Source organism: Phyllostomus hastatus, unplaced genomic scaffold, assembly GCF_019186645.2.
Source record: "Phyllostomus hastatus isolate PE091 unplaced genomic scaffold, TTU_PhHast_1.1 phas_contig_1, whole genome shotgun sequence".
Lineage (NCBI taxonomy): Eukaryota > Metazoa > Chordata > Mammalia > Chiroptera > Phyllostomidae > Phyllostomus > Phyllostomus hastatus.
The window spans coordinates 19,227,150-19,250,039 of record NW_025333498.1 but is presented as its reverse complement, the minus strand read 5'-3'; the positions used below and the strand labels follow the sequence as shown (position 1 = coordinate 19,250,039).

The following is a 22,890-nucleotide window of genomic DNA, read 5'->3' as shown; positions in this document are numbered from 1 at the left end:
CTGGCTGGTGTGGCTGTGTTGGTTGGAGCTTTAAACCTGAAGGTTGTGGGTTTGATTCCTGGTTAGGGCACATGTCCAGGTTGGAGGTTCGATCCCCAGTCATGGAGCCTACGAGAGACAACCAATTGATATTTTTCTCTCTCTCTTTCTCTCCTTTCTTTCCTCCCCCACCCCTCCCTTTCTCTCTAAAAGAAATGAAAAAAAAAAATGTCCTCAGGCAGGGAATAAAAAAGAAATTCCTGCTAAGCCACTCTGGGGTATTACAGATTATTTTACATTTCATAGTAGAAAGAAATTGACTGGATACTGTTTTTCAAAGTAAGGAAGTAATCCTCTTCAAGCAGAGAAATCACTCAAGCTTTTATTGGCGGTGTTTTTTTCTCATTTCCTATAGGTACACCAGTGTAACACTGCTTTCAAATGATGGGATTATGATAACTACGTGTGTATTTTGATTAGATGCTTTATAATTAGAATTCCAATTTACAGTATAAATTATTAACATTCTATTAAAATAGAATATTATTCTATAAATAGGTATATTAACTTATTCTTTTAAAATAATATAATTTGTTATGTCACTACAAATATGTGTTAATTTATATCATAATACAGTAATATACAGTATGTAATATACAACATATATTTTGTCATACAGCATATAAACTATTTCTGTTGTACAGTACATAATGTATATTTTGTTGCTAAGAAATGTTTAGTGTTATGTTTACTTTGGTAAGTTCTTATGTGTATGTGCATGTGTGTGACTGAAGGGCTAAAGGTCTTGTGGACGTATTTTGCACATGTATGCCTTCCTTTTTAAATAACTTCACAGTGTAGATAGATGGCTGTTTTCACATCATGAAAAACATCTATAAACTGCATGCTAGGACAGGTGGATGTTTTTGACACATGAAAGCAGACTGTCTCTGAAATACTTTAGAGAACTGCCAGTAATTTTAGTCTTTTCTTTTAGGCAGGCCCTCAACAGTCTGTTTTGCTGTACCTTGCAGTGTTCCATGTTCTACCTTTTTCACTCATAGGGATTCTGGAGATCAGCAAAAAGGTAAGAATTCATTTCTTATTTTTTTTCAAAAGATGTTACTTATTTAGTTTTAGAGAAAGGGGAAGGGAGGGAGACAGAGGGAGAGAAACGTTGATGTGAGAGAGAAACAGTGATCGGAACATCTCACACACCCCCAAAGAATTCATTTCTGAGTTAACTGCAACATTAATTTTTGACAATAAGATGTAATATAATCATTTAATTATTTCTTAGGTGTTTGATTATAAATGTTCCCAACTGGCCATGATAAGTGTGGCTGTTGGTTGGGCCTCGTCTTGCAAACCTAAAGGTCACTGGGTCAATTCCTGGCCAGGTCACGTGCCTAGGTTGCAGGTTCAGTCTCTGGTAGGGGTGCATAGGAGATGCAAACCCTTGATGTTTCTCTCTCACATCAATGTTTCTCTCCCTGTCTTTCTCCCTCCCTTACCCTCTCTCTTAAAAAAAAAGTTCCTTACTATAAAAAGCTTGCTGATCTAGTTTATTTATTTCAAAATATATGAGAATATTTGACATGGGAAGAGAGGTTAATCATCTCTTCACCGTTCTGCATGTTTTTATGCCCCTCATGTGGATAGTGTTAAATACCTGTGGTCATTAACAAACCACTATTTTATAAAATTATGAAATGAGTAAGGTATTTTTCCAGAGGGCTCTTCCAAAGTTTGTTAAAATGACCATTAAATAAAGGCAAAAGCTGCAACAAAATGCCTCATTTTAATGGCAAGATATAGATGTAAAACTTATGATATATAAGCAAGCCTTATAATTAAATATACAAGTTTCTAACTCATTCAGTTTTGGATTTTATTATTATTGCCATTCTTCTTAATTTGTGGAGCAGTTATATGGGAGAAAAGAAAGGACAAATTTCTTTTGAGTAAAAGAATCAATAGTCTACTTTCTTTTAAAAAATGGTTACTTATTCTGGGTGAATGGTTATTTTTTTATTTTACTAGTCTTTAATTAAGCACCTAAAATATTATAAAGTGGACCCTTATGGGTCCACTAAAATTAATTAGCATAATATACTAAACTGCATAAAGACTAAAGAATAATATTAGTTCTTTATTAATTGTTTGTTTTATACCAGGCAGTTTGAGCATTTTACAACATTATAACCTAATGCATTCAACTAGGAAGTTAAACAGGTAGTAAATGGAGGAGCTGGAATTTTAATCTAGATTTGACTCCAAAGTACAAACCAAGTCTTAAAAATAGAATGGCTACTTTATTATAGCACTCATTATTTGAAACTATGTTTGTATTATACAAGTCCTTACTTCAAAGTGGGGAAGGAGGATCAGTGAATAAAAAGTCATGAGCTAATCAAGATCAAAGCAATCTATAATTTACCTTCTGAGAGATGACTAAAACTCATGAATGTAATATTTCTCTTTGTGCTTGTGGATTAAGTAATTGTGTTTACTTATTACAGTCTACAACAGGAATGAACATTTAGCAAAGTCATAAATTATTTGTTTATTCTTACATGTTCAAGATTAAATGGTTACTTGGACTACTTTGATTATGGTTACTTGGAATTGAAGTGTATCTTTCACTTACCATGTATAATAAGGCTGCCAGGCCCCCAGTTTAGAATGCACTTTAAACTATTTATTGGGGTAGTAAATCTTTACTATGTAATTTGTCTTGAGTAGAAATAGACACCGATTGTCACATAATTTCTAGTTGTTCTTTCATTGCTGTGAATATTTGTCTATGTTAGCTTTTGTTAAATATTCAAATAGGCATAGGATCAGAGCTCTGTGGAGAATCAAGGCAGGGTCCAGTGCACAGAAACAGAAAGAGAACAATAAACTGAAGCCTTACTCAAGGTTAGCTAGGTTAATGGCTTAGTAAGTGTTTGGTCTTTAATTTGTTTGATTTTTATATGACTAAAAAATTAAACACTATTAAAGATTTAAAGAACAAGGTAATGATAAAAATCTGGGCTGTTTCTTATTAGAATTACTTTCTTAGATCCAATCTCTCTCCCTCTAATTAGCTTTAAAAAAAGTCTCTTTATAAATAATATTTTAACATAAGAATAGGTCCCTGACAGGATATGCATGGTAGAGTAAATATTCGTTTAGAATTAGATGGACCCAGTGTCAATCTATATCTGTGAGGAATACAATTTGTTGTTAAAAGATATTGACACAACTGTGAAGCAAATGGATGAAGCAAATGAATGCTGCTGCATCTCTAATTAGTGCTTTAGCCTGAGACTCCAGTGGCTTACCACTCATTCCTAATAACACCTTAGTTTCAAGTTTCTAAATTATAATTACCGTATGATCCTAGGCGGCAATGTCATAGTGATAGCCTGAATATTAAGCAAATGTGCAAACCACTGTGAACACTCAGAGGATTGGCCTTCTGGTCTTTTCTCAGGTGATATCTACCTTTCCCCTCAGATTTTCGGGAACGTTACAGATGCTACGTTATCTCATGGAATACTGATTTTGATGTACAGCTCAGGACTGGTCAGACTCTATAGCTTCCAAGCCATCACTGAACAGGTAGAGAAAACTTGAGTTCACCACATGATTAACTTGAGGTTTGGGCTGAGTTATGATGTTTTTAATGCAGAGCTTTCTGAGTAAGACACTTGTATAAATTTCTACTCTGCAAAACTATGTGAATGCAGGAAGACAAACTAACCTTCAATAGACGGGTGGGAAGATAAGCTAAAAGGCCCTTGAATAAAGAAACATTTCTGTTGTATACATGTGAATTTGATTTTTTCTCTCTCCAGACAACAAATAAGTAGGTGCTAAAGACACCATTTTTGTTTTGTTTTGTTTTGTTTGTAGTTCATGCAACAGAAACTTGACTTAGGGTGTGCATGCAGATGGGGTGGGACTACTGGAACTGTAGGAGAGGCTCCTTTTGGCATTCCTTGTAATATTAAAATCACAGGTATGGCTACTATATAGTATTTTTTTACCTTAAAAAATAAGTGGTCATGTAAATTATTAATTGTAATGATCCAAATGTTTTCCTTATAATTTCATTACAGACTCTATTTTATTTTTGTACAGTATACTACTTGCTATTCAATAGATGTCAATGAAAATCTATCATTCATTCATTGATGAGTTGCAGCAAACGATACTATCTTTTGCTCCTTATCACTTAGTATTTTATAATTCTATAAAATTAACCCACTTCTAAGAAAGGTATTTTCCAAGGAAAATATAATTACCATTCTATCTGAACATAGATCTTAGACACAGAGAGAATCTTCTACTATACCTAATAGTTGATAAAACACAAAAAAAGAAAATTGTATATAATTCTATAAATATAATGAAAATGTTCCACATTTAGCTTATTGAGTTCAGTTTAATAAAGAAGAAATTAAATATTACTCAAATTCAGCAATGTCTGTTAAAAGAAATAAACCATGACTGACCAGAATTCATCTTAGAAACACAAGGATGGTTTAATGTTTGCAAAAAGATATTAAAATCACATGAGTAGCCCTGGCTGGTGTAGCTCAATAGATTGAGTGCTGGCCTATAAACCAAAGTGTCACCAATTCGTTTCCCAGTTCAGGGCACATGCCTAGGTTGCAGACCAAGTCCCCAGTAGGGGGCATGCAACAGGCAACTACACATGGATGTTTCTCTCCCTCTCTCTAAAAATAAATAAATAAAATCTCTTTAAAAAGTCACATGAGTAAATTTAAAAATAAAATACATTTTATTATTCTGATATTTGTTTATCTATATTCTTAGTTCATTAAGAGTCATTCCTTACTATAGTGAGGATGATTTATTTCCAACTAATAAACATCATATTTTTGGGTGAAACTCCAAAGGGTTTTCTAATATAGTCAGAATTTCTTAAGACAGGAATTTTTGTGTCATTATTTAACATATTATCAACAGATCAAGAAACAGAAATAGATTTAATTGTTTGAAAGATGTTCTTTTTAGTAATAAATGACAAACTGTAAAATCCACTGAGCATTCAATATAACCAATTAAGTTACCCAAGTTTTTAAATGAATTGGACCAGCTGAATTAGGCAATTTTGTGAAAACTCAGCCCAACAATAGTTTCTATATTCAGTACAAACACTCCAGCAGGAATCTTAAGATTTTAAAACTACCATCTCTCATGGTAACTAAAATGTTATTTTGAAAAGAATTTCCCAAAATGGTAGCATTGTTGTTGTTGAAATGCAGATAAGTTAGTAAAACAAAGAATAAATAGGGTGATAAAGCACATAAAGCCTGCAGGATTGTGCTATGGGTTAGGTAGGTACCCTATTTGTAGAAAGAAGGCCGGATTTGGAACCAGAATCGTAGTCTGCTACTAGTAACAGTGAAACCTGGCTGCTGACCCGGTGGTGTGATAGTGGGCAAATCACCAAATCTCTCTGGGTATTGCTTTCCTCAACTTCAAAATAATAATGTTTGAAAACATGATATATAAAATCAGTTGTCATTGTAAAACATTATAAATTGGTACTTTTCTGACATTTGGCTAAGAAAAGTAGCATGTTTTATTGGAAAGTTTGAATTTTTAAATAATCTGTAGAGACTCAAATCCTATTCATTTCTTCAAATTTGTTTTAAAGATCATAAAAGTCTGTACAATATAATGTTTATTTTAATTTTAAATAACTTTTTCTTAATGTAAAACATTCATTTTTACTATAGAAAAAATAGAAAATAAAAATGAATGAAATAGAAAAAATTTAAACACTCATAGTCCTCCTGTTTGGTGTTAACTATTATTACCTTTTAGAGTGTTTATTAGTTTTTTTACTAATCTTATATTGTGTGTATTTCTATATGTCTAAAACTAAACAATTACTGTAAATACTCTTTCATAACTTGCTTTTTAAAAAGTCAACTTTGTTGTGGTATAATGTACAAGCACTTAAATGCACTCATTTTAACTATACGGTTTGAGTTCTGCCGAATGTATATAATCATGAGACCACCACTACAATTAAGCTTTAGAATATTTTTATCACTCCAAAATGTTCCCCTGTGCTCTTTCCAGTCAATTTCCTACCCAACCCCAGCCTTAGGCAACTGCTTTCTTTCATTATCAATTAAATTTATATTTTCTAAAGTCTCATATAAATGGAATTATATGATGTTTTTTGTCTGGCTTCTTTCGCTCAGCATATTATTTTCAAGATTCATTTTATATTGTCACATATATCTGCAGACTAACGTACTCTTAAATGTTAAAATAATGGATTGGTAATTTGGTTACATGAAAATAAAGTTCTATATAGCAAAACACAACACAATGTAAACCAACTAAAAAATCAAACAACAAACAGGACATATTTGCAAAATATACTATAAAGGGCTAATTTTCTCAGTATATAAAGAGTTCTACAGATGAATAAGAAGTGGTAACAACAAAAAATGAGCAAAGGATATTGTTCAATAGGAAAAGAAGTGTAAATGGCTTTTCATTTGGGAAGGATAAAGCCCAATGTCACTGATATGAGAGATGTAAGTTAAAATTATCATAAGATACATCATTTCAAATTCTAAAATATCAAAAAGTTAGGTAACGGGATTGGTGGAAGTATAAAAGAGGCACTTTCATTTATTTCATATATTGCATGTTCTCCTTGAGCAATTCCATTTCTAAGAATTTATCCCAGATATATCCACATGTGAACAAAATGAAATATGTAACTATCCCCTATGTTATAAAATTACAGAAAAGTTACAGCTATTACAGTTGTCCCATTACCCCCCTTCATTCCCCTCCACCCTGCACACCCTCTCCCACCCACATCCCCCCCTTTAGTTCATGTCCATGTGTCATAAGTTCTTTAGCTTCTACATTTCCCATACTATTCTTGCCCTCCCCCTGTCTATTTTCTACCTACATTCTATGCTACTTATTCTCCGTACCTTTCCCCCCTCTCTCCTTCTCACACTCCCCTGTTGCTACCCCTCCATGCAGTCTCAATTTCTGTGGTTCTGTTCCTGTAACTATTCTTTTTTTATATATATAAACAATATAACAATCATTTGGAACACTTGATGTTAAAACCCCCCTTTGAAGTATCATTGTTTGGCCTTTCACAGACTCAAAACCTTATAATTACTATTTTAGTTTTAATGAGTATCTTTTTACAGTCTAGCCAGAAGGACTCATTTTTCTGGCTCTCTTATTCTCTTCACACCCCCCAGACATTCTTGTAAATATCCTTTATAGTGACAACTAGAAGCTTTGCACCTATCCTAAAATTCCTCACCCCAAGACATGGAATCACTACTCTCTGAGAACTTCTAGGACCTTTGTAAAAAATTGGGAATAGCCTTAGAGGTTAAGATCTGGACTCTGGGGTTAGCAGGGGCCTATCAGAGTTGTGGTGAGCAGTCTTGCTGCTTCTTTTGGGCCATTTTTAGCAACTGCTGGGGGAAATATTTCTTTTTAAACACATCTTTTTGCATTGATTTTTTAAATTTGAAACCTCTTTTATATTCTCATATCTACTTAAAATTTTAATCCCAAATTCAAACTCTAATTATATTTTTTCTTTTTATAACTCCTCTTTTCCTCATCCACTGCCATTTGGTAGCCACCATATTATTGCATATGATGTTTGTATTTCTTCCAAATTTACTTATGTCATTTGTTCCTTTTTCTTTTGGGGTGCTCATATTTTTCTTATTACTTAAAAGACCTCTGTATATATTAAGAATATTACCCTCTTCTTAGAAGTTTTAAAAAACTTTAAATACATTTAATATGTTTATGCCTATCTTTTCCTTCTCAAGATTGTCAGTTTGTGAACTCACTCTTCATTATTTTTTTTCCCCTATGTGTAACACTAAGTAAACTGTGCTTATGAAGAGGCCTAATAAAGCACACATTTCTATGATAATATGACTCAAAATAAATGGTCTCCCCCTAGATAAGCCACTTTACTGACAGTGATGGCCTCATAAACCAAAGATTAAACTCTCAAGTAAAGGAGTAAATAAAGGAATCATAGATCAGCCATTTGCCCAGACAGACATGTGGTGCTTCACAAGGGCTGCCCAAAAGGAATTCTGATCTTCTAAAGCTGCTGTACCTTCTGCTTATGTATTTCTTTAAGAGTAAGTCTATTACACTACCTAAAATTAATTGTCGAAGAAGACGATGAAGTAGCACCTACAAATTATGGACATACTTTGGAGATATTGTGGATTTGGTTCTAGACCATCACAATAAAGCATACCTCAAAGATGCTGTGACCACCACATCAAAGCAAGCATTGCAATAAAGTGAGTCAGAATCTTTTTGCTGGTGGAGGGTCTTGCCTTGCATTAAAAAATGCAACCCTTGTGGGCCCTGGCTGGCGTAGCTCAGTGGATTGAGCGCGGGCTGTGAACCAAAGTGTCTCTGGTTTGATTCCCAGTCAGAGTACATGCCTGGGTTGCAGGCCATGACCCCCAGCAACCGCACATTAATGTTTGTCTCTCTCTCTCTATCTCTCTCCCCCTCTCCCTCCCTCTCCTTCCCTCCCATCCCTCTCTGAAAATAAATAAATAAAATTATTTAAAAAAATGCAACCCTTGTGAAGTGCAATAAAGCAACACACAGTAAAACAAAGTCTGCCTGTATTTCTCACATGATGTCAATCTCCAAAAGACAGTGACTGACTAGATATATCTAAACTACCTTAAAGCTAACTTGGCTAATGATGATATAGTAGTACTGGTTATCCTTTAATAAAGCTTCCATTGTGACAGGACTTAACCTAATTGGTTACATTTATTGTGACTAATATCGCTTCTGCACTGGAAATCCGAAGCAAGACTACTCTTGCAAAGTTTGACAAGTATAACCTGTGTAGATTATGGAAGATGTCTTCCTCACGTTTGAAGGAATTGCTAGACCTAATACCTTATAGGATTGTTATGAGAGTTGGAAATAGTATCTAACCCAGTCTTGTATGTACAGAGCAGATGCATAGTAAATGGCAGCTGCTTTTGTTGAGTGTACTTTGTCATTTTTGTCACCATAAGCACCTTCAGTCCACTGTTTATCTCCACTCAGCTACAGGTCACACATATCTGATAAGAGATGTCTAGAAATTTGGCTCATAGCTTAACACTTGGTTCCTATCAGCTTTCTCTTTTCTTAGCAATAAGTGTCTTTCCTGATTATATTTTTATTTCCTTAAATGCAGTAATTTTTCATTAATGGAAACTCATAGATGATGCATGCAAAGAAAGGTTGAACTCATTTAATCAATGTTCCAAGGCTACCAGAGCAGAGAAAGCTAATAAATTCCTTTTGCCATCTCTACAGACACGCCACCGCTGCTCTTCGAGGTCTCTTCCCTGGAGAATGCCTTTCAGATTGGAGGCCATCCTTGGCACTACATCATTACACCTAATAAGAAGAAACAGAAAGGAGTTTTCCATATTTGTGCCCTTAAAGACAATTCCTTGGTAAATCATAAGTGATCAGACCTTGTAGTAGCAAATTAGTATCAAATTCTCTTTGCTACCTCTTAATAGGTTCATGTTCCTAAGAGTTACTTTTTTGTCTGTATTAATTTGTGATTAATGTATAATAGAGAAGAATGCAAAGAATGTAGCAAAGGCCTGTGTTATCTAGAATTTAAACATTAACATTTGAATATTTTTAGGGCACCAAAGTTTACTTAAGGGTTTTTTCTTACCAACCTCCCAGCAAGCAATTCCCTGCAAAACATCTCTGAAGCTTCATGATGGGAATCATTGATGAAATGTGTTCATGCTGCATCTGAAATTGCTGGTGGAATGTGTTGTTGGTTCTGCTTTTTCATGGTTTGTTGCTATTTGCTTTCCAGAGCAGAACCAAATAGAACTCTGATGTTCAGAATGTAAGCCATGAAACACTTTGAACTTTCAAGGCTATTCTTAAATTATTTATGGCAAAATAGAAAGAAATAGTACATGGTAAGACAATATAAATTTCTACCCATTAAATCAATTTTTCTTCATTTAAAAAGTTATTTAGGCATTGATTTATCATTTAATAAACATTATCTAGGGTCCACTGTGTGCCAGATATAACTGGGGTACATTTCCTTCCTTCAGGCTGCTTACACTCAAAAGAAAGCAAATATGTACCCAAATTATGAATAGCTGCTGTCCGTTAAGTTCAGTGATTCAGGTCAGTGCAAAAGGGTGAGCGCACAGAGGAGAGAGTTCCATCTTGTTTCGTATTGCTGATTTAGTTTCATTTATTTCTGGAACCTCTTGATGTATCAAATGAACTTACTTTTCTGAGGCAGACTCAGCTTATTTCACACCCACCTCCTCCAGGATCTTCCTCAATCCCTGTTGGACCCAACAGCTTTTAAAGTCATGAGTCACCTTTTACCATGCTGAAGATCAGCACAGTCTTGGGTTCATTTCTCTAGTTCCCTTGATGTCATGGCCACCAGGGGGCACTCTGTATAGTGTCTTCTAGTTTTCTTTTTGTAAAAGCATTGTTCCTTCTGATTTTTCATTTACATCTCACATATGGCAGCTCCAGGTTGGCCCAGGCCAGTGATACCTTCTACAATGGACTGTCAAAGGGCACTTTCCTTCCATGACGAGTCTGGTTTGATTGCTCACCTCCCAGCCAGAGGACCTCCCTTCAGCCAACAGGACCTCGTCTCATTTTTTACTTAATCCTTCCTTCCAGTCAAACTTTACACACTTCATAGTCTGGATATTTAGTACATATTCTTATATAAGAACTGATAATACATATTCTCTCGTGTCCGTGTGTATGTGTGTGTGTGTGTGTATAAAATGGCCTTCAAAGTACATATCAAGCATGCCTGTCAAGCTCTCCTTCTGAAATAACTGATTATGATCGTAACATTTAGTCAAATCTGTGTTTCAGCATATTCATAAAAAATTGCCAAATCCAGGGGAAGTTAAAATCCGTGTGCCAGACAGCTTTATTGCAGTGCCATAACAATGGATATACCCATTACCTCTCCACCTGTCAGTGAGGAGAGTAGATAGATAACCACAAAACACATGCATCCAAACTGAAGAATCCAGAAAGTGTTTCATAGCCTTCTATTTAACTGAACTTTAAAATCTACCATTCGAACAAATAATAAAAACTACAGTAAGTTGGTCATAATGCTGCTCAGTGTTTAACACAGAGAGGTGATGTTTCCTTTGTGTTACAGAAGACACTGTAGTAAAGAGAATGGTCTCCTAAGGAAAGACAGGTGTACTATGTACATGTTTTACAGTGGAAGGGCATCTGAAACCAGTGCCATCATGGGCACATTCATTTCAGTGGTGGCAGCCAAGATGTTTAATTTTGTTGATTTTCTTGTAAAATGTAATAATACCATTATTCCTATTAGGATATTTATTAAATCCTGAAAAATTAAAACTCATTCTCTAATTTGGTACATAAAGTGTGTTAAATTCAATTTTTAAAAAAGCATGGCATAGGAAGCACTTGTGCTGGAGCCCAGCCTGCTTCTGCAGTCTCGTGGCTGCACTCTGTACATTTCTGTTTTATTCTGGCTGCTGCTCGTATTGATGCACACACGTGCTCTGTGGAATAACATTCATGTGCTTTCGATTTTGCTGTCTCTTCTTTCTAGCCATTTTCTGCTCATCATTTAAGGCTCTATTTAAGCCTCTTTTCTTCCTGAAATTCTGCTCACCTGGATGGACGCTTGACAGTATCCTATGTGTGGCTTGGTCACTCTGTTTCCCACACTGCCTCATTACTGTTTGTTCTTTTCTGCCTCCCCTCTCAATAATGAACTTCTTCATGGCAAGGATAATGTTACAGCCATGTCAGGTACAAATGCCTAGTGTAATACCTAAAACATAGTGTGCTGTCAGTATATGCCAATGAAATGAATACATTCATATTTCAAAACCTGTTGTGAGTATCAGATAGAAAAGATGGTATCATTTCATATTAAATTGGAGAAATTAAATAATTTAGATGACTTGGATAAAGCAGTGAAGTTTATATATTCCCAGTGCTCCTGTGTATAAGGTAAAACATTCATGTACATTTGTGATTGCATGTCATGCAGGTATCTGTACCTTTATTTCAATGTCTAAATATATTACTGTGAAATAAATCTCTGTACTTGTCTTAAAGGCTAAGCAATATTGGACCATTTCTTCAGCATTAGAGTTTAATATCTGACTTATCCAAGGAGATCATATGACCTGTGTCTGAGATTTTGGGTTTAATTACATGTTTATTTTCACATTACCCACTCCTCTGAGTGGCAGTTTGCTTGGGATAGGGTGGTAAGGAAGGGGTAAGGGTTGCATGAGCATTGTAATAGTAGCAGAGTTAAAATGGGAAGTCCATGGACTTTGGAGTCATATCTGCTGTTTAATAGGTACAAAACATGGAACAAATGATTTATACTCTGTGTTTTCTCATCCATAAAATGTAGATAACAATATATACTTTGAGTGTTGTTAAGATCAAATGACATGATGATTGTAAAGCATCTAAGGCAGGGCCTGATACAAGTTAGGTGTGTTTGAAGTGTGGTAACTAAATTATCATTTGTGAGGTATAATGTACGGTACAGGGTAAGTCTTTGAAATTTCTGAATTTAAAAGTTCTAGATTTCTCAAGTTTGAGTGTCCTAATTCAGCCCTCATATACACCCAAGTTCAACTGGTTAATATTTTCCCTACCCTGTCCCTGACTGATCTGTCACTGCTGATAGAATTTAAAAAAATTATTTTCTTTTAATCTGTGTTTTCAATATTTTTTCCCAATTTCAGGCAAAAAATGGGATCCAAGAAATGGATTGTTGTTCCCTAGAATCTGATTGGATCTATTTCCATCCTGATGCTTCTGGTAGAATAATACATGTTGGCCCAAATCAGGTCAAGTGAGTATTTTCATTAGTTATTTTAAAATTAAAAGCAGTCTTTGGTAGCATTTATTGGCATCTTAATTTTTTTTCCAGTTAACTTTTGAGCCAAGTATGGAAGTAATTAGCTGCTTATAGGATGCTTTCTCAGAGATTAACATCTAGAAAAACAAACTTTAATTATTTTAGCCTCATTATTACTGCTTATAAATATTACATTTGAATAAGTTCTTTGATGGATGATATATAAGTGAAAGAAGATGACAGATTGGCTCCTCCTTACCAGGTCTTAGTTTTCCAGGATTAATGAGAACAAAAATGATTTGTCCTTGTTCTTCTTTTTTAAAAATACTTTTTATTGATTTTACTTATTTATTTCTAGAGAGAGGAGAAGAGAAGGAGCAAGAGAGGGAGAGAAACATCAATGTGTGGTTGCACTCCCCTCTGGGAACCTGGCCTGCAACCCAGGCATAAGCCCTGACTGGGAACCAAACCAGCAATGCTTTGGTTGGCAGGCCCGCATTCAATCCACTGAGCTACACCAGCCAGGGCTTTTAAAAACATTTTTAAAATTTATTTTTAGAAAGGGGAAAGGAGGAAAAAAGGCAGGGAGAGAAACATCAACGTGTGGTTGCCTCTTACACGTCCCCTACTAGGGACCTGGCCTGCAACCCAAGCATGTGCCCTGATTGGGAATCGAACCAGCGACACTTCGGTTTGCAGGCTAGCACTCAGTCCACTGAGTCACACCAACCAGGGCATGATTTGTCTTTGTTCTAAATGACAGCCTTACCACAGGAGAAATAGCAGATTGTTTGTCATAAACCTTGTTTTGCTTTGTTTACCTCCATCTTCCAAGAGTTAGCCTCTCCTCCTCGGAAACACTCTTCACTTGACTTTTCTGACACCACAGTTTTCCTCTCTTTGTGATCTTTCTTAGTGTACTTTCATGTTCTCCTACTCAGACTTTAATGTCAGATGTCCTCAGGACTTGGACCCTCTCCCCTTGTCACTTTTTTTTCTCCAGGATTCTATATTCTCTTGGCTTCAAAGATCACACAATTTCAAATTTTTATCCCAGCCCAAACCTTTCCCCTAAGATAATGTTAGGAATTTGGCATCATTCTTGGCACTTTCTTAGCTTCTTGTCTTTCATCAATGTTCATATACTTAAACAGTCATGTGCATATTTCCTCTCTCTCTGTCTCTCTCTGTCACACACACGCACACACCATATATCTTGTCAATGCTGTTTATTTTGTTATTAAATATTTCTTAAATCTACGCCTTTCTGCCCTTGGCCACTGTCCCATCTTGGTCAGATTATTGTCATCACTAGCCTGGGCTATAGTAATTCAATAGTGTACTCCAAAAATCCACTTTTGCACTCTCTAAGTCTATTTTTTTTCTCAGCAGCTAAGAGTGATTTTTACAAATGTTAACAAACACAAAAAACTAACCACGTGAATTCTGCTTTAACCTTTTCACGACTTCTTGTTGCTCTTGGCATGGTCTGAAAGACCCTCCCTCCAATGCAGTCTGCTTCAGTCACGCTCTCTGTTCAGAAAGCTGAGGACCTGTTCCCTCTGTTAGGAGTCTTTTTCCCTTAGCTACTTTCCTACCTAATTTCTATTCATATTTAATGCCCCAGCTTAAATGTCCCTTTTTCAGAGTCCTTTCCCGATACCCTTGTTAGATGAGCTCCCCCATCATATTTTCATTGCACCCATTATGTAGTCTTCTTCTGTAGCACTTACAGCAATTTCAATTAATTATGTGTGTGAATATCTGTTTAAATATCTAGCTTTGGAAAAATGAGCTCCATAAGGGAAAGAGTCTGGTTTTCTGATGCCTATAATCCCAGCACTGAGCACAGTGCTTAGCAAGACTAGGTGCTCAGTAAGTGCCTGTTGAATGAGAAGGGCAGTGTTTGCTTTCTTTATTCCTTCTGCTTTCTGTTGACTAGTCTATTCTGGATTGAGTATAAGGAGGATGACTGGACTTAATGAAATAAGATTATGAACTTTTATTAAAAGTCTTAAAAACTGTGGTTCAGCTTTAGTAAACCTCACTTTTAATGTTTGTTGCCACCATCTTTTAATATTAGTTTTAGTTTAAGAAAATAAAGTCCACAAAGAGTGTGTGCCCTTTTGCCAGGTTTTAAGAGATGGGCATTTTAAAACATTGTCACTAAGAATTGAGTAATTTAAAATTACTATGATTTCTTTGTCTCTGGCAAGCTCTAAGGCCTCTGGCTCTTCCTGGTCACAGTAGCTGCTACTCCCTGCTGTTCTCTTTGCTGGCATTTGAGACTTTAAACTTTGAGAACATTGTGCTTTTGAAGCTCGTTAGTGGTGTGAACAGATTTGTGTGGGCGGTGAACAAATTATTTTTTCTTGATCCAGGGAGACCATTTGCACTCAGAAAACTCAAATCTGCAAAATCAACCCTAAGAAAAAAGAAAAGTATTAAGTTAGTTGCAGTTTTTAAATATTACTCTATTCATGAAAACTCTTAGGTTAGGCTTAGTTGCTAATCCAGTCTGTTTTATAGTTAACTCCAAGTGGTGTCCATTGATAGCTTGTTCTGTCTTTAGAAATAAAAATGCAAATATTATAGGCATACCTCAAAGATATTGCGTGTTTGGTTCCAGACCACAGCAATAGCACAAGTATTGCAATAAAGTGAGCCTTAATGTTTTTGCTAGTGGAAGGTCTTGCTTTCAGTTTGTAAGAAGTGCAACATCTGTGAAGCACAAGAAAGCGAAGAGCAATAAAATGAGGTATGCCTGTACTGCAATGCCACTGTGAAAGCTGAAATGTTAAAGACCTGTTGCAGGATGGCAGAGATGAGGTTATTTAAAAGTTACTTTCATTTCATTGGTTTGGAAGATCTCTTAAGGCCAAGCACGCTAATTCATTACCTACCTCGGTAGCACTTAGTGGTCACAGATTCTACATTTTCCTGTTTAACAAAATCTCTGAATTTGAAAGAGTTTATAGACACCCAAGTGATTAGACATTAATATTTCACACCAATGAAAAAAGAGAACTCAGTGTTGTTACTATAATTTTCATTTGTTGAGTTTCATTTTAATAGTTCAACTTTGGCATTTTGATGGTGCATTGAAGTCTTAAGTTCTTAGTATCCTTTTTTTCCTTTTCAGAGTTTTAAAGCTAAAAGAAATAGAAAATAGTAGTGCCCAGCATCAGATCTCTGAAGATTTTGTCATTTTGGCCAACAGGGAGAACAAAGTAAGGAATACTTTAAAATCCTTTATATATCACTGTCGTTTTATATAAGAATATGATAAGTGCAAGTGTGTTTGTCTTTTAGTGTGGTTGAAAAGAACAGCGTAATCCTATAAAAGTCTGTTCCTTTTGTCTACATGGGTAGCTGGTCTTAACCCCAAATTCCCCCAATACGAGATTTGAAGAAGAGTTGAATATATTGAGTTTATATTTTGCTTATTTCTATTCCCTTTCTGGATTTCTCTTTAAGTTTTTATTGATGAATTATCAACCATTGGGTTTAATTAATTGCACAAACTTAGAGTAACTGGGGGAAGATATAAATCTTTAAAAATCACATACCATTTTTTAACTCCAGATAGACTTTTTCCTTTAGCACATAAATTAAGAATATGAAGAAAATCATGCAAAAGGAAATTTCCAAAGCATATCCACTCTATTTGCTGTACTATACTAACACAGAATCAGAAGGGCAAATAAAGTAGCAAATCTGTAAATTTTGTATTTATTTTTTGCCTGTCTTAGTATTTTATCCATTAAAAACTTTACTCTGTTTTTACTAACTGGAAGATCAGAAATCTGATTCAGAATTTTATCAATTGAGAAAAGAATTGTGGATGTTGGGGAAGGGTTAGTTAATTTTGCCAAATCTAGTAACATAATTTTGCAATTGACTACATATTATGGGACTTGTCACATCTTTTTATTTCTTTCCATATGATAGAATGAAAACATACCCACTGTTACTGCTTCTGGACGGGTGGTAAAAAAGAAATTTAACCTTCTGGATGATGACCCAGAACAAGAGGTATTACTTTAGCCAGAGATAACAAACCAAACTAGTGTGCACTTGCCCTATGGTTTTTAAATTATGCTTCCCAGACTCTAAGGTAGAGATTGGGAGTGAGCTCCATGCAGGCTTGCTTAGTAGGATTGTGCATACTACTTCAACTGATGCATCCCCAGTATCCTCTCTTGTCAGGTTGAAATTATTCATAATATTTTATTTGCAGAAAGATTCATAGGACTGAAATAATTTGAAAACACCATTAACTTATTGATTTGTTTTGTTAATGTGCACACTTTCTAGGGATATCTCTTAATAGAAAATTCCTGACTTATATCCTGATGACTTTATGGCTTTTGCCTTATTTTTACCTACTAGACATGGATATGTTTGTTAATGTTTGGGGGCCAGGGAAGGAGGGTATTAAGTATAGTAAAGCAGTTTGGCCTCTGGCCTCACTTAGCGCTACCAGTCACTGAGATAATTCATTTTTATCCTTTTCTTTTAAAGAGGCATTGGAAGGGCTTTTGAAATTAGCTCACAGTTATCATGCTTCAGATATATAACCATTGCATACATACTAAATCCATTTAGACCATAAAACCTATATTGTTTGTGTGACTCTTTCCAGATAGAAATATTAAAGTAGTCTTCTAAGGATAGTTTTTGAAAAAAAAATTTAAGTATATTTTATTGATTATGTTATTACAGTTGTCCCATTTCTTTTCTCTACTTTTCCGCCTCCGCCTGGCACCCCCGTCCTTCCTATATTAGTTCATGTCCACGGGTCATACATATAAGTTCTTTGGCTTCTCCATTTCCCATACTATTCTTAACCTCCTACTGTCTATTTTGTACCTTTTCTCCCCATCCTCTCTGCTCCTCCTCCCTGCTGATAGCCTTCTATGTGATCTCCATTTCTGTGGTTCTGTTCCTGTTCTAGTTGTTTGCTTAGTGTGTTTTTATTTTTTAGGTTCAGTTGTTGGCAGTTGTGAGTATGTTGTCATTTTACTGCTCATATTTTTGATCTTCTTCTTTTTCTTAGATAAGTCCCTTTAACATTTCATATAATAAGGGCTTGGTGATGATGAACTCCTTTAACTTGACCTTATGTGGGAAGGACTTTATCTGCCCTTCCATTCTAAATGATAGCTTTGCTGGAGAGAGTAATCTCAGATGTAGCTCCTTGCCTTTCATGACTTGGAATACTTCTTTCCAGCCCCTTCTTGCCTGCAAGGTTTCTTTTGAGGAATTAGCTGATAGTCTTATGGGAACTCCTTTGTAGCTAACGGTCTCCTTTTCTCTTGCTGCTTTTGGTGGGTGGGTGGGTGGGATTGTGTACATTCTAGGACCCTGTGGATCCCTCCAATAGACTCTTCTGTGAGACTGGCAGTACTCCTGCCACCGCAACCCCTGCTGATTTTTACAGTCAGAGATTTGGAGGCTTTATTTCCCTGTGCTGGAACTCTGATTATGTGCTCTGTCTTGCTCCCCAGTTGTTTCTCCTGGTTTATCCACATGCAAATGTGGTACCACCTGGTCCGCCAGCTGCACAGTCCACAAGCTGCTGTCTCACCACACATCTTTTCCACTCTGGCTGCCGGTCTCTGCCCTTCCTGCCAGTCTGGATGAATGTTTCTTTAATTACTTGGTTGTCAGATTTTTGTACAGTTCAGTTTTCTGGCAGTTCTGGTTGTTTTTGTTTTTAAATCATTGTTGTCCTTCTTTTGGTTGTGTGAGGCTGCTAGGCATATCTACCCATGCCTCCATCTTGGCTGGAAGTCCAGTTTTTGAAAATTAAAAAAACTATGTTGGAAGTGGCCTAGTATGAGGCTGTCAAAAAAAGAAAATATGTATATTTATCAACCACAGAAATCTGTTGAGAGCAAAGCAGAAAGCTTCTTACCCTGTATATAAGACTATACTCAAGGAAGACATAACTAAAATTACCAAAATTTGCAAGTATAATTAAGAGGGGAGAAGATAGTAGCAAAGACAGAGAGAGAGAGATTCTATGTTATGAGAAAACAAAAACTTTTAGCCTGTAAAAGAAAAGTTGGAAGGGGTCATGGCTAAAATCTATAAAATCACTGACACCCATGCAAGAAGTCACTTTTTGAAGTTTGACCAAGTTTAGATTAAGGCAAAATCATAAATGAAACGGGACCACAGGCAATAAATTTATATAAATTTTCATACCACAGGTGGTAAAGGCAGAAAATACACATGGATTAATCCTACACATACCAAATGTACGTGAAGGATTAGTACATGGTGATTAAGAGAAATCTACTGTGCTGCCAGGATGTATCTCTTGGGGGTGGGGGGGCTCCCCGGGAAGCTCTTGGAGCCCCAGGTTTTCTTCCCTGAGTTCTGGAGTTAGGTGTTTCTCCCTTATGTCTTTACCATCATTAATCTAACTAACATCTCTTCTGTGACTCCTGTTTTGTGGGATGGATTTCAGTTCTTAATATTCTCCCTCAAGTATAAGCAGCAGTTTTTTGCTTTCTTTGGGGAACCAAAAAGGGTTTAAAAGAAAAAAAGATGGGGAAAAAAGATGACAAATAGAGTCATAAATAGTGTATGATAAGCTATCAGTTTTTCTTAAAATGACTTTTTTTTTTCTGTCACAAGAACCTTCCTAGTGGAGTGGGCAGTCTTCAGATATCTGGGAACCAGTGAGCACTCATGTCAGAGACAGTGTTTGAATACCTGTTTTAAATTTGGAGAAACTCTGTCACAATAAAGAATTTCAGTTACAGTTTGGCTGAGATCTACATATACTTGGTTCTGTTTGTCAAAATCTGTAGGATACTGTTTAAGTCTTGAAAATCCCGAGACTAGTGTTTTAGGCACAAAAGTAGAAACACATTTCTCCCTTTGTTTCCACCTATTCATTCTTTTTCTACATATTTTCCTAAGTAACAGTGTAGACTACAAATGCAGAGATAATCTAACTGAATAACTGGATTTGCCCCTCTTTTCCTCTGTCTTATCCATCTATTCCCCCAAGACTTTCAAAATCGTGGACTATGAAGATGAATTGGATTTGCTTTCTGTGGTAGCTGTTACCCAAATAGATGCCGAAGGAAAAGCTCACCTAGATTTCCATTGTAATGAATATGGAACTTTACTGAAAAGCATTCCACTAGTGGAGTCATGGGATGTGGTAAGTTGAGTTCATGGAATACAAAGTAGTATGAGTTCTCTTTATAGGTGGCATTTATTGAAACAGATGTACTGTTTGTGTCAGTCCCAGCTCACCTGGAACAATGGCCACTTGGAAGAGGTTACTGGACTACACTCAGGACAAAATGAGTACTTCGTAAGACTTCCTCCTCTTGGGACTAGAGGATGTTGCCTTACCAGTGGCCTTAAAGATAAAGCCTTATGTTTTTTTCCTGAGACATGCCATTTATTTCCTTACCATAGTCTTTGGTTTTCTCTCATTTTAAAAGTTTGGTAACATTTAAAAAATTAAAAGTATACTTACTATTTTGCATCCCCACAGTTATTTAATAGAGGTCATATCTCAGTATGGAGGGTTTCCAGGCACTCTCGGAAGCATTTGCCTACTCTTCTGAGTATTATAGAATATACAAGTTGTAAGGAATAGTAGACATTACTTTATCCAATTCTTGTTTTAGTAATGGAAAGCCTGAGAGGTTTAGCAACGTGCCTGCAGTCACACAGTACAGCCGTTGCAGGGTTGGCAATAGAATCTGGGTATTCAGACTCCTAAGTCCAGGGCTCTTTTCATCTAGGCATTTTATGTCATGCTTTTCTCATAAGTGACCTGCATATCCACAAGTAATGAAAAGTAAACCATTTCTGGCAACTATTTTGCCCCCAAGTGTATATTTGAAGATCGCTAACATAGGCGCTATGACGTTTTAGTGACATTGGAGTGAATATGGTTATATGAAGAGCCTCCATTTGACTGTGTTTCCATTGCAGACATACAGCCATGAAGTTTATTTTGACAGAGACTTGGTGCTGCACATAGAGCAGAAACCCAGCAGGGTCTTCAGCTGCTATGTTTACCAGATGGTCTGTGACCCTGGGGAAGAAGAAGAAACCACCAACAGAAGTTGAAAAAAAGAGTGAGATCATTTTAAATTTTGAGATGTAACATATGAGACTTTTAGCCATACACCCCAGCAACTGTGTCCAGTCCTTTTTATTACCCATATATCAAGTTCTCCAGTATTTTCCAGAAAAGATCTTGTAATTACTTTGGATGACTGTGACTTCTTTTGTAAACTCTTGCCATACAGGGTGGTGAGAACTTCATCTTATGTAAAGGAGTTTTAGAATGCCCCCCCCCCCAAAGAAGCCTAGACTTTTAGAGCTTTTACCTAGGTGGTGGTAAATGTAAAATGTATTTCAATCAGGTGTTTAATATGGCTCTTAAAGGGTATTGTGGAATTGTGATTGCTAAGACTAAGAAGGAGAGACAAAAAGAAAGATAAAAAAGATAAGGGAAGAAATCCTGTGTCCTCTATACCAAACTTTGCTTAAGGATGAGAAATGACATCTGGAATGTGAAAACGTACTTTTGAACCAAAAATGTGTCATTGCAGTTTTTTTTAATCTTATACATGTGTCTATGTTCTATATTTGTACAGATTATTTTTTCTTCCATGGCTTTATTCTCTTGGCTTGATGTTTCCTTTGATTATTTGTGTTTCTATCATAGACTAATGTAAAAGGTTCCAAGCAAAATTTAAGTGAAATTTTTTCCAATATGTAGCTTGTTTAGCTGTTGATTATTAAAAATATTATACTTTTTCACCATTTTGTATATTTGGTGTATCTTCCAATTGTGCTTAGGCAATATTTTCACACCTGTACAATAAGATAAAGGTACTCCGGGTTGCACCGGTTCCGCTCCTGCAGAAGAGCAGGTAGTTCGGGAGTAGTTTGGGAGATGACTACTTAGCTACAAAAAACTGTTGGCTTTATCATGGTTGTGAAACGAGTATTTTTTTCTTCTTTGTTAGAATTGATCCAAATATGACCCTTGAACTCAGATAATCATTCTTCAGAATGTTAAATAAAAGCAACCTAAGTAAAAGGAGAAAATATTTCTTCATGCTTTCTGCTTGAGAAATCTGATTGTTGCAACACACGTGTTGAGCACGTTCTGCTGAGTCAGCCTCACACGAATAACTAGTGAAAATATAAGGGGAGAAAACGGCAGTGAAAATCATTGCTCATTTGAATTTAAGGGTAAAAATGAAGGATTTTAGCTTTGATGATTTACTAAAATCCTTTCGTTTTTCCTTCAGTTTTGGCTTGATCTCAAGTTAAGAGTCATGTAAATTCTGCCCTGTTCTGCCCTTAAAGTTTGTGGGTAAATTTCAAGCTTATTATAACCAAGAGGGCTGAGGACAGAACAGGTATTAGCTATTCTAAAAGTCAAGAAATTAGTAGCAGAGTCCATAAATTTAAAAGAAATAAAAGGAACAAGCCTAAAGCCATCTTCTGTGCAACAAAAAAGGAGATTGGTAACATTTTAGAATAAGAGAAAACATTTATATGTGGGCTAAAAATTCAATCTGTGTATTATAACCAGTGATTACTTCATGTGCAGGATGATAAAACTATCTTCATATATTAAATTTGAATACTTTTGTAGCCACTAATTGAAAATTTCATTCTAGTTTATGCATATTTAATAATACTATTCAATTCAATATTTGAAGCTTTCAGAGCATTTTAGAGACATGATGTGATTACAAAGCAGTTGAATAGTTTCAATGTGCTAGATATAACCCCAAACTTCCAATTAGACACTAAGTAAATGGTCCTGCCCAGTTAATTTAAATTTTGAAAAAGAGGGAATAGATTAAAAATACCAGAGAAAAGAAAGAAAGCAGTGTTTTGTGGGTTTCAAAGCAGATGTATAAAGCCTGCTCTTTGTTTCCAAGAAT

At 35.7% G+C, this 22,890-nt stretch overlaps 1 protein-coding gene across 7 annotated transcripts in view; it reads left to right on the top strand.

Moving 5' to 3' along the window:
• Positions 1-22,031, top strand: part of DCAF17 (DDB1 and CUL4 associated factor 17) — a 31,719-nt gene extending 9,688 nt beyond the window's left edge. For 6 of the 7 annotated variants that reach the window (XM_045817422.1, XM_045817244.1, XM_045817093.1 and 3 more), the window contains exons 6-14: positions 977-1,066; positions 3,484-3,588; positions 3,883-3,988; positions 9,361-9,503; positions 12,825-12,934; positions 16,083-16,170; positions 16,892-16,975; positions 19,968-20,123; positions 20,912-22,031. In XM_045817422.1, coding sequence (XP_045673378.1) covers positions 977-1,066; positions 3,484-3,588; positions 3,883-3,988; positions 9,361-9,503; positions 12,825-12,934; positions 16,083-16,170; positions 16,892-16,975; positions 19,968-20,123; positions 20,912-21,049 — 1,020 coding nt within the window. In that variant the 3' untranslated portion in view covers positions 21,050-22,031. The remainder of the gene's footprint in view (positions 1-976; positions 1,067-3,483; positions 3,589-3,882; positions 3,989-9,360; positions 9,504-12,824; positions 12,935-16,082; positions 16,171-16,891; positions 16,976-19,967; positions 20,124-20,911) is intronic. The other variant, XM_045817160.1, reaches the window with a different exon arrangement.
• Positions 22,032-22,890: the final 859 nt, after the last annotated feature.